Genomic DNA, 12,611 nt, shown 5'->3' on the forward strand with positions numbered 1-12,611 from the left:
TATGCCTGTAGATTTCCTAAATCAGCACCTTAGGCGAGATGTTATGTGTCTTAACTCACATTGTTAACAAGTGTGAACCTGGCTGTAATCTCACTGGTTGGTATTAAAATCATTTTGATAATCACTATTAGATGGTGTATAGAGTAAAGCTCTGAGCCTGGAAAGCTTCCACATAACTTTTCAATGATTTGTCTGATGAAAAGAGGTTATCAGCACTAATACCAGGCGCTCTTGCTCAGCAGCTGACTTGCATTATAAGAGTGCTGCACTTTCCTCCACTATTTTAAAATAGGCTAATGCTAAAGATTCTACAGGATGGCACAGAAGCTTTAGCATTCTACAGAATGCAACATGCAGGCTTTACCATTCTTTAAGTATGCAGCACACAGCCTTTTCCAACTATTCATTTTTATAGCAACACTATATTTATAGAATTTTAAAGCGTTTATTCCACTTCCCACCTATGTGTATTTCTTTACTCATTCTCACAAGTTCTTTTCTGTATAGTGTATAGATTTATTAGATCATACTTATTTTCATTCTATAGTGATGAATTTATGGTAATTATTGATACAATTGCATTGCTCTTTTCACCATATAATTCTACATGTTCAGCCACCCTGTATTTCAGGCAGATAGGAAAGACATAGATTACTGCAGAATTGCATTTAATAATACAATTTTTTTAATTCAGCTGATGAGAGAGAGAGAGCTTAGAGTTGGCAAATAGATGGTTCGGTCCTATGAGTTTGCTGCTGTAATAACTGTTTAAATGTAATAACTATTTACCCATTTCAATTTCAGATATGATACAGATAAGATTCAGATACATACATTCAGATAAGCATTATGGTCATACACACTCTTTAAATATTAATGGAGGAAAGGGGTTGAGCTAGGATAACTCTCTTATAAATTCCCTGAGTTCCCTTGTTGCCTCTCAATGCTTACCTTAAGATCAATTTTTGTGCACATATTTAGAAAGTGGTAATGGCGTAATGGCAATCATATGCCAGCTGCAGAGGACATACATCAAACTGTAAAATTGTGCATACATACCTTTCATGTTTAGCAATCCCATGTGAAGGATCAGAAGAATTAAAGAGCTTTTTCAGTTCACATCACCCCGGCCTATAGAATTCTACTGGTCCCTGCTTTAAGCATAGCGCTGGTATTTTGCAAAATACTAATGTAATGGCATCGTTACTTGTCATACCTATAGTTAGAGTGTTTCACTCTTGTATGTCTGTTGTGTTTGCTTTTCAGCAGAACATACAAAATGACAGGAGATCTCGGAAATTCCTTACCACCTTATTACGGTATGGAAAAATTGCCACCTTCCTGACACTTTCATTTTTATTACAAATAAACTTACTCTTTCAAGTGGAAAATCAATAGTTTATGTATTGAGAGGTCTGCCAAGTATCCATGTAGCAATAAGCTTTCTTGACAGCGTCCAATATAATCTATAGTTTTTTTAATTTTAATTGATTTTATGACTATTTCATATAATTGATCAGAGCAATTTAGTAATGATTACATATTGTGTTTTGCAATAGTAGACATGTCCTACCATTGTCTATTTTATATGTAGTCTTATAGATATAGTTCTAAATGCTGAGCTTCTCTTTCTTATGAACATTTAAGGTTAAACTCCTGCTTAACTTGTTTCTCAATAAACCTATTGTTCTGTGTTATCTGTCTTACAAATTTATCAGAAAAAAAGGATTTATTTTTAATTGTTAAAAAAACTAGCTTTATGCACACTTGTACTGGTACAGAAAGGGGCCTATATCTTATAGATCTCTTGCTAGTCCATATAATTGGTGGAAGAAACATCAACCATATGACTAGTGCAAGACTAGACCAGTGGGCATTCATGGTCCTATGTCAGGATAAGAAGCATGCCAGATGCAATCAGGATAAAGCATGATTTAGGTGCTTTAGGGATGCATTTATGATACATTTATATTACATGCAGCTGTAAATGTCAAGTTTAGCAATACATTCTTCTGCCCGCTAAGCATTTCTACTGGTCATTGAGGCAACGCCTTGCATTTGGGGACCGATAAGAAATGTGGTAAGGACAAGACCAAGCTGACTTATTGGAGTGAAAGCATAGAAATTTCTGCAGACAATTCTGATTATACCATCAATTTTAAAATGCTGTTTTACACTGAAGATAACCCGTAGTTATTTAAAATTTTAATATTATGCTCAGCAGAAATGCCCATGTTTGTGACAGCAATACTTTAAAATGCAAAATTGATGAAACTGTTTTTTAACAATGTTAAGTGGTGCACTAAGACCAGGTCCTGAAAGTAAAACTTACCTGCATACAGAAAACAAAGAATGTATTCTGTAGCTTGACTTTTCATCCAGGCATCACGGAGAAGCTCTAATCCACAGCAGTCAAATGTGTTAGTAAGCAGAGTATCAAAAGAAAAAAAAAAAAAAAAAAAAAGCTTTTCACTTGCATTTCAGGTATTTTTAATTGTGTATGGCTGGCTTTGTTCCAATGTGTAATGGTACATTGCATTAGATAGGTGCATTGACTTGCCCTATCAATCAGAACAATAGGCCCGTGATGCATCAAAAACATTTTCAGCCAACGCAGGACACAGATGGAAACCAACACTATTAAAGACAATGGCAAACCAGGTGTGAAGGGGTCCGATGACTGGCCCCCAATGCACATGTATATGTTTTAATTTATCTTCCCTAAACACCTCAACACACATTTTGTGCACTGTGATGGCAAAATATTGTATGTATGGATTTTTGATTGTTTACCATTAAAAATAACATACTGGGCCTGATTAAATAAAGCTTTCCAAGACTGGAGAAGACTGTCATTGGAGAACCTGGGTGATCCAGCAACTTGGAATGGATTTCTTAAAATCATTTGCTATTATTTGGCAAATGTTTTCAACCTAGGTTCATCAATGAAAGTCTATCCTCCCCAGTCTTGGAGAGGTTTATGAAATCAGTCCCAATGTGTTATAAAGTGGATATGATACTAAATTAGATGGCATTTAGTTGTCTAAAACATTGTTCAGAAGAAACATAAGCCTTTTCTTTTATAAAATACTGTTTTCAACTTTTTATTTACTCTTTTTATACACGTCAGTGCTGCTGATCTTCTCTAGTCATTTAAAGATATATTTTCTTTATGTATGGCGCTGTATTGTTGCTCTGGTCCAGCGTCTTTGTAGTGACTATGGTGAAAGCTGCAAACTAAAAAAGATTGTAGAACATACATTTCTTTTAAAATTAGTTTATAATCTTATGAGGTTTCAGTGATTGGGTTTACATCTACTTTAATGCTTGCTAATGCATGCAATATTGTATTATTATTATTAATAAACAGGATTCATATAGTGCCAACATATTACGCAGCGCTGCACATATTGTATACAGAAGTGTAAATTGTCCCTCACACTGCACCAAATATACAGTATGGAGGACTTGCATGAGCTTCATCACAACACAATGTTATTCTTTTTGTGCATTTATAATACAGCAAACCAACAAACTACACATTATTATGTTGTGAATGAGACCTTCTAAACCTCTCTAGTTTACCACTCACTCCTGGTATTATCTAACAAAATCATACAAAAAGGAAAATAAAATGATTTCCTACCATAACCACTATTACTAACGCTGGAATATTATATTCAAACATTCTAATGTTCCATAAATTCAGTTCATTGTTGTCAATTTTATCACAATTTAATGTTGCATTATCAAACAACATCCTTTTGCCAGAAACAAATATGGCTACCTCACTCTTTCTGTATATGTTTCTTATCACGTGACATTTAATATTCGTTTTGCTCGAAAGAAAAGCTCCTCCAGATGCCAAAAGCTTTTTTTTTTCAATAATCTTTATTGACGTATTGTACAAATTTCACTGTTTTTGCGTTCCCGTGACCATGGATACGGACGGAAGTAGTCCTTTGCCAGTCTGTCACCCGTACAGACACTTCCTGTTTTTGCGACCTTAACCTTGCATGTGGAACGGAGGAGTTCCAGACAGTCATGTCTCTAGTTACCGATGCCTTTGTGTCGCAGATAGCAGGTAACTGTGATATAATGCTCCATAATAAATCTTTGTGAAGCTATGGATATCTGACACTTCTAAAATCTAAATATTCCATGCAGAGTTTATCTACACATATAATATACACATAAATATACATATATAGACATATTTTATACTATAATATACATACCTATAATATACACATACATATAATATATACACGTACATATACCTATAAAATACACATACATATAATATATACACATATAATATACACATACATATACATATAATATATACACACACATATAATATACATATAATATACAGTGGTGCTCAGGCTCATGCTACAATGTAATTGTGTAGCTTGTTGACGTTTAATGTTTAGTTGTCACATGACATCTGTCAGTGGCTGCCCCACAAAATCCTGACCTGCATGCAGTATACACAGGTAGTCCCCGAGTTAAGGACATCCGACATATGGAGGACTCCTAGATACGAACAGAGCTTCCCTGCTCACTCCCATGCAGGATGGAGGATTGAGGGGGTAGGGGGCGGTTTGCATAACTTGCAGAAATCTTTTTCTAAACACAGCTGAGGTTGTGGGTGATCTTTCTGAGGGGGTGAGCTCTTTCTGTAGCCTTCTGTAACTCTTTAATGATCAAGACAAACTCTGCAGATGTTTCTTTTTGCATTACAAAGCACAGCTTGCTCCAAAAGTTAATGAAAGTCTAGGCTCCATAAAGATTTTTTTTTGTGATTTGTTTGTGATTAACTCACAGTGAGAATTTTATACAGTGACACCACGCTGCCTAATAATATGTTGAGACAAACATCTGTCCTAATTGCATTTATTAAAATAATGTACGTGTTCCGACTTACATACAAATTCAACTGTGACCCCAACCTCTACATTTATTCTGCGTTCTATCTTCACCAAATTCAAATATAAGGGGGAATCCAAATCTTTTGACCCCAGAGCTGGAATGCAGGGTAGATTCACCAATAAAGGTATTTGTTCTGCACACAACTATCTTGGAGTGAAATTCCCCTCACTTTGTAGAGATTTACTGTCACATCCTGTTTTATCTTAATGACAGGAAGTGAAAGGAAATCAAAGCATAATCTGATAGGTGTTCCAAAAATTGAAAAGTAAATCTTGGTAAGAATACAGTGTTCTCCCCAGCCCTTTTAGCCGGGCGTACCACCTGGCACTGTTCAGTAACCACTCGGCTGTTTTTGTGTGGTTACTGAAAAGTTGGGTCACAATTCAGGGGCTGCCACCTGCCTACAGCTTCTTCCCACCCAACGTTTTTCTTGGGCGTATACTGGAATACCAGGAACACCTCCTCAGTGCTCCAGTCTGTTGTGTATAAGTGTATTGCTGTGCTGTTCAGGCCACCTAAAAGACTTTATAATGCACACACTGTTAAGGGATTTTCTTGCTACTCTCATGCAGTAAACGTGAAGTTAAAAAGTATGGCAGAAGAAAGTGGTTTTGCACAGCTGTCAGTGAATGTCAACACATTCTTGGATATTTGAAAGTGATAGGTAATGCAGGAAACAGAGGATGTTACACTGTGCAGACTTTAGGAAAAACACCGACAATGATCCTGTGAGATGCTCTCTGGACTACAGTTTATTGGTCTCTGCATAGGCTTCCTTATTTATTTACTTTTCTTTACTTCTACTTCGTCATCCTTCCAGTACTTCCTATCCTAGGGTCATTGCTCACTCACTCATTGTTCTGTATCTATGGAGGAGAAGTTGCTCTTCTCATCTGGATTACAAGCACCTCACTTACAGTGGGCATGATTTTTTCCCTATTCCCCTTTTTTCATGTCATGTGATTAAAAAGTGGGCATAGAGTAACCACTCGCACCGCTCCTACTGACTGCTATATCACTACTGTATCATGTAATACCTGGAGCTTTGAATGAACCATTGAGAGCTGCAAAAATTTTTTGTTTCAGACACAGACAGAAGTTATGTTGCAAGGGAGGATGTTATAAATAACATGATATTGTGGAAAAAGTGGGCATAGGCATAACATGATTTTGCAGAGGGGGTAGGCATGGAAGAACATGATGTTAATGACCAGGTATATTTTTCATTTATTTTGTTACATGTTCTACATCATAGTGGAATATCATGCTGATATATCTTTGATATTAGGTAAAGAGAAGAACACTTTAGCACAATGTGAAGGGAAAACTAATGCCAGAAAAGATTTTAGTTGATTGTCAGTAGTCCAATAAAGACATTTATGGTTCAGTGGAATACACTATTACAATGGCGTTCAGATATTCTCTCATGAGTGCAGTATTGGTTTTGTAAATATTAAACTTCAGTTGTGTTTTCTTTTAAAGAGTTAACCTTTTTGGCTTTGTCTCAAAGTCTCATGCAGTTTAGGAATCAGCTGAGGAAATTGAGATTTGGAGTAATGAAACGGGAGCAGTGAATCAGTCCGTTAAGTCTTCCCTGCTATGAAACTCCTTGGCATGTCCAGGCTAGCAAGTCAGCCAATCAAAACACTTCTAATTGTGTTCTTTCTGGCTGCACGGTTTCATAATTTTAATGAGATATGGGTTTCTGGAGCCATTGAGTTCTCGACTGTGCGTTCTGCTTTCTTGCTATTGATATTTTGCAAGAGCCCTTGCGGTAGTTAATCATCTCAGGAAAATTTCTCACAGCTTTACACATGGCAAAACAGAAATGAATGCTTTAGGAATAAAATTCCCACCTCTGAAATCACCATTGGGATTTTACAGCTCCCACCAACCTCATCAGCAGTGCTCAATGATACTGCCCAATTATTTGGCAGTTTTGGACAGATTGAACAATGGTTCTTCTCGATGTGGGGACACACAACCCTAATGCACACCTCTTACTGATCTCCCTTGGGAGTGTGGGTGGTCTTTTTACCTTACTGAATTTTCCCAGTTAATGTAAAGTTAGGTCTTGTCTACAAACTGAGCAGCTATCTGATTTATTATGTGTATGCATTGAGAAGAGCTTTAGTCATCCATGAAAAGTTTAACGAACATAGCCTGCCTGCCCCTAGTTTTATTCTAACAATCACTTGGTTGCCCTGTGAGTCCATCTAGTTGCTAGTATCCTTTAATTCGGAATAGCTTAAACCTTAGTCTTGTGTGTTCCCTGGTTCCAGCACCACTGCTGTAACAACCAACTATCTCCATAACCATACACCTTATTTTAACAGGATGGGACGCCTTACTGTATATTACTATGTTTCAGGGGGTCCAGAGAGAAGCCTAAATGCATGGCATGATGATGTAAATGTGTTCATTGCGATATTATTTTAAATATTAGTTCCTTGGTGGACATACCTATTGATGGCCTAATGTCTAAGGCTTTGCACACACGTGCAAAAATTATCATTAGAAAATGAACGATCAAGGATTATTCACGATTATTTTGAACGATCGTATAGTGCACGATTCTGTACATGCTGTAACCATACTATCGTAATCCACCAATAATGTACACACGCTAGATACGATTGCTTGAATGATGCAGGAAGGGACATGTCCTGGAGGAAGTGTACTGCAGAACCATCTACGATCACGGAATGACCGTACACACAATAGATAGTGAACGATCGTCGCCCAATCAGAACCGCCGGGATGGTCTATCATTTCCAGTGTCATTGCTCGTTCTTCTTCATGGTTGTCGTTGGCCTGTCAATGTTTACTTTTTTGGTATCGATAATCAAACGGTCCTTAATTGTTCCTTTCCAATAATTAACAATAGTTAACAATAATTATTGTACGTGTGTACGTAGCCTTGGGATACAAACACACGTCAGATGATTCTGGTCAGATTATCGCTTCAGGGCTGGTATTGGAGGAGAATCTGACGTGTGTACAGCAATTGTCTGATATTGTTTATGGATCTCTCGGGGCAGGTCCACAAACGAAGAACGACTGCAATACAAGTAAAGGGGAGAGAGTACAGCGGGGTGCCGCTAGCTTGTTCTCCACCTTCTCCTTTCCATAGAGCAAAATGTACAGCGCTCGGTCATTCCTCTTTCAGTCTTTTGTCGTAAGAAAGGATTGTGAAAGATCCTTTCCAATGACAAAAGTCAAATGTGTGTATGCAGCCCTAGTTATTGATCTGGAAAAAAAATCAGGTTTGAACCTTTGACTTTACTTACTGCATGCTTGAGTGAATTATTAGGTAGTGCAGCAATAGGACTAGCATGACATCCATGGAAATAAGAAGTTTTATAATTTTATTTTTCTCTACTATTATTCTCTATTTTGCTGTCTCAACCTTGTTTGGGAAATATACCTAAATTTCCTGTCCTGGTAATATTTTCTCTTATGATCTGTATGTGAATAATATGTCCAATGGTGACACAGACTGCACTTTATAGCTAAAATTCTAGCCCTAATTTACCCCTATGTAATGCAGTACATCAGCCATTACTAGGAGCTGTAATTGGGTAAGTATTTGCAGGACACGTAGGTGCATGCACAGTAGCACCACATATCTTCTGTTTATATTGTCATGGTGTCTCTGTAAGTGAGATTTGTTCCTACTTCTTGCTCTGGTAACATCATTGTAAGCCAGATAGCATCCCAGCTTCCTAAAAATGGCCACAAATACAAAAAAAAAAATCATAATTTTTTGGTGACAAACCTAATGCAGCAGCTGGTTTAGAGTACCCAGGGTTTAGTACTTTGAAGTTCACACTTCAGCTGTTGTCCCGCTTTATCTTCAATTTGTTTTAATAAGAGAATAATTATTTGTAATACCTGTCTGTTGGAATCTACCATGCTACATACTCTGATTTATAAGCCGCAACCTCATTCCATAACATAGTCATCTTGCCAGCGATACTGAACTGGAGCTATGGAATTAGCATTCAGCTTGTGAGTCAGACAATGGCAGCTTCCATCTGAATGGTGGTATTTATTGTGATGACAATTTTCTTATTTGTAACCTTTTCTAAAAACATTAGCAAGCTGTCCATAGTAAGCAATTACATTTCAGCTGTTCTTTTTTTTTTTTTTGTAGCGCAAGTTAGAAAATAAAAAGTAAGATTTGAATCCTGTGCAATTTCTAGTTTATTCAGCCGATTATTTCTTTTCTGATGTTTATTTTACAAACAGCCCAATTCTCCTTCTGATTAATTAGAAAAGCGTTAAGATGTAATAGATTCTGCTGTAAAATTGTTTGCTGTAGATTTTTTCCCCCTCCCGGTTGGCAAGCAAACACTTAATCATCAATATATCTAACAAACATCCTTACTTTGAAACTTCTATTAAAATTGCTTAAGACTAATTTTCTTTGTCTTGTAAATCAATTTAATAAAACCAAAAAGGCAGTACAGGCTGTAAGTTATTAGAAAATGTCTCCTATTTAGTCGGGTGAAGTATATAATGAATTTTCTATCTGTTAAATATCCAGGAACATGTATATTACTATCAATATGATGAATTGTCTCCATCTTGGAAAAACAAATATTATCCTTAGGGGTTTTTCATTCCTCACAAAGCAGCTTTGTATTTCTGTCTAGTGTTGAGAAACCTTGACAGATCTTCAAATAATTCCAACCACAAAACATCTCTAAACTGTGTTCATTTTTACACCGAACCAGTGGGTCAGCGTTCCCATCTATTTGGATGTCCTGACCTCTAGTATCCGAATGTTTTAGTCAATTGATTTTTGGTATCCCCTGTAAAATTGATCTGCCCTTTTCATAGAGGTGGGTGGAATTGGCTTATGTTCAGGCAGCATATAATTACCAACATAGGTAATACTTCCATTATTGATCAGGACTAATGGAAGAGAAATTTTATATCTGTTCATCTCTGCTTGATTTGTGCATTCATTACTGAGCACCAGTCAGTGTTACCTGATTGTGGGAGAATGTGGCAGAGCTATGGGGGGATTCTTGGACTATTTCTCTGTTCCAATATGTCCAAAAGGGCGTGAATATTATATGCCAATGTGACTGAGTACCTACAGTTGCATGCATACTGCTGGTGGGGTTGTAATGCCATTCACAACAGCTGCATTGGGCTACTCTAGCCAGTGTAGTTGTAATTCAAGGTCAATAGAAATAGCGTTATATGTTATTGTGCTCTGTGTAGGGTTGCACTAAAAAAAAAAAAAAATAGTACAACTTGCATTTTTTTTAACTTGTTGCAACATGTTTTAACATTTCACAACATACTTTGGCGTTTGGTAAAATCAAAAAAGTCTAAAAGGAGAAAAGAAGTATGAACTACACTGCAATGTTATGCTAAATACACATGATGCAGCACAACGCAAATTAAAAAACAAATACCAACATATACATATTATTGTGGGAATACACATACACTTCATGTAAACCATAAGTGCCAAATGAACCCACATAGTAAAGAATTTGCCAAGATTTCATAGAGGTAAGTGCCTCTGTGTCACCCCTTTGAAGGTTATCTTCAGTACTGTACATACCCAGCCAATACGACAGTGCACTGACAGTGTACTGCACACTTAGATGGCTATTTTTGCTCAAATTACTGTACAAGATTAAATAACCTTCATGGCTATCTCTGTATTCTTCATAATGTAAGATATCAATAATATTGAAATGCCATTGCTTTTGTATAGAAAGCACCCTTCAATTGCAAGTGAATCCTAACTAGATAATTGGTAATATAGCTAGATCTTTTATAAAGTATTATTTTGAAAATACTGACATGACACTGCTTTTTTGGAGTTGATTACTTTTGGAAATGTGAAGTTGTATACTCCGGGTGGTGGATAAGGCTTTTGGGAGGTGATGAGATGCGCCACTCTTCCCATTTGACTCCTTCTGATGCCTTCTTTACTTCTAATATTCCCACTGCATTTTTTTACCAACCTTGTGGGGTATAGAGGACAATAATAAGCAAAATATGTTTCCTTAGCTGAGTGCACCTTAATTTTGTAGTAATGGAAATAATCATAGGGACATGACTGGACACTACAAAGCACAGCACAATGTATTGATAAATGGAGGACTGACTGTGCTGCTAGGTAGAAAAAAACTGTATAATTTATTTGAAAAATATATTGTGCATGTTGATGAGGGTTGACTGGTGAAAGGCATATTGGTATATAAACCTTATACAGTGACACTGCCTATACCGACCTGCCTTCTTCCCATAGAGCATCCTTATACCTTTCTTGGGTAAGGGATGCATACACAGCCAGCTACCCGCAAGAATTAAAAGAAAACGTGAGTCACCAGACCAGGCACCTTCTTCCAATGCTTCATTGTCCTATTCTGTTGCCCCTATATGTATACATTTGATTCATTAACGTTTTTTTAGTAATAAGCGTGCTGCAAAATTTATTTAAACTTGGAATACAGCAGATTCATAATTGCAGGAATATTCTGTATATGTAATGTGTTATTTGCCTGTCTGCCTAGGGGAGCCTTGTAGTCCGAGAATAAACTAGAGTTTGACTTCATTATAGCGTGAATGATAAGTTTATGTGGAGTTATTATAACATTAATCAAGTTGATGGATTGGAAATATGACAGAGCTGTAGCAATGTGTAATTTCCATGCCTACTGTTCTGCAAATGTTGTTCACCTTTCAGATCACAATTCAAGAGTGAAACTGCCAAATTTATGCTTTGTAACCCTTATTGTGCCCATCTAAAGTACAGCTCTATTATAGATTATTGTCATTACAAAGCATGTGAAATGCTTCAACCTGAATAGCCAGGGACAAACCTGGCTAAAAACTAATTCTGGAAAGGGTTAAGCTAGCCATAGGCTTGAGATAGTATTTAGATATTTAGGACTAATCTTTTACATGTGATTGGGTAAGCAGACACATTGGGCCTGATTTATTAAAGCTCTCCAAGGCTGGGGATAATACTTTTACACCAGTGAAGCTGGGTAATCCAGAAAATCTGGAATGGATTTCAAGGTTTTTTCAGTTTGCTTTTTCTTTTTTTTTAGCAAATGTTTTGAATCCTGGATCAGTTCCATTCCAGGTTTGCTGGATCACCCAGCTTCACTGATAAAAGTGTATTCTCCCCCAGCCTTAGAGAGCTTTAATAAATCAGGCCCATTGAGGCTTCATCAAGAGGGAAGCTATATTGATCAACCACAAAAATCAGTTGGCCTGAGTCTTGATTCTACAGACAATAGGCAGATCTGCTCAGATAGGTATTATTAGTTGGCATAAAATGAACCCTCCCACTGGTCAGTAGTTTCCAACTATAGACCGTACCGGTTTCTTGAAGCGTACAACTACTCTGAATTATTGACACAATTTGTGATGGTTCCATAGGTTTTTGCAGCAAATTATATTTTGACATTTGCATGCTGCAGAAAAAATATGGTTTGTCAGCTTTTATTAGTCCAGATTGGTAGTGGTTTGCTAATTCTAGATTTTTTTCTTCATTGTTTTTATCGGTGGAACTTGTTGTTAACTAATTCTGCTGCTCTGGCCTTTATTAAAAATAATCACCAGACAATTTATTTTTACAACAGTTTCCCATTTTTTTTTTTTCCACATTGATTTTGTTTCATGTTTTTCTTTTTTTA

General features: G+C 36.7%; 1 protein-coding gene across 1 annotated transcript in view; it reads left to right on the forward strand.

The window, feature by feature from the left end:
* Nucleotides 1–3,945: 3,945 nt before the first annotated feature.
* MTX2 (metaxin 2) overlaps nucleotides 3,946–12,611 on the forward strand; it is a 47,869-nt gene continuing 39,203 nt past the window's right edge. The window contains exon 1 of the mRNA XM_072418382.1: nucleotides 3,946–4,084. Coding sequence (XP_072274483.1) covers nucleotides 4,045–4,084 — 40 coding nt within the window. The 5' untranslated portion in view covers nucleotides 3,946–4,044. The remainder of the gene's footprint in view (nucleotides 4,085–12,611) is intronic.

Source organism: Pyxicephalus adspersus, chromosome 7 (assembly GCF_032062135.1).
Source record: "Pyxicephalus adspersus chromosome 7, UCB_Pads_2.0, whole genome shotgun sequence".
NCBI lineage: Eukaryota > Metazoa > Chordata > Amphibia > Anura > Pyxicephalidae > Pyxicephalus > Pyxicephalus adspersus.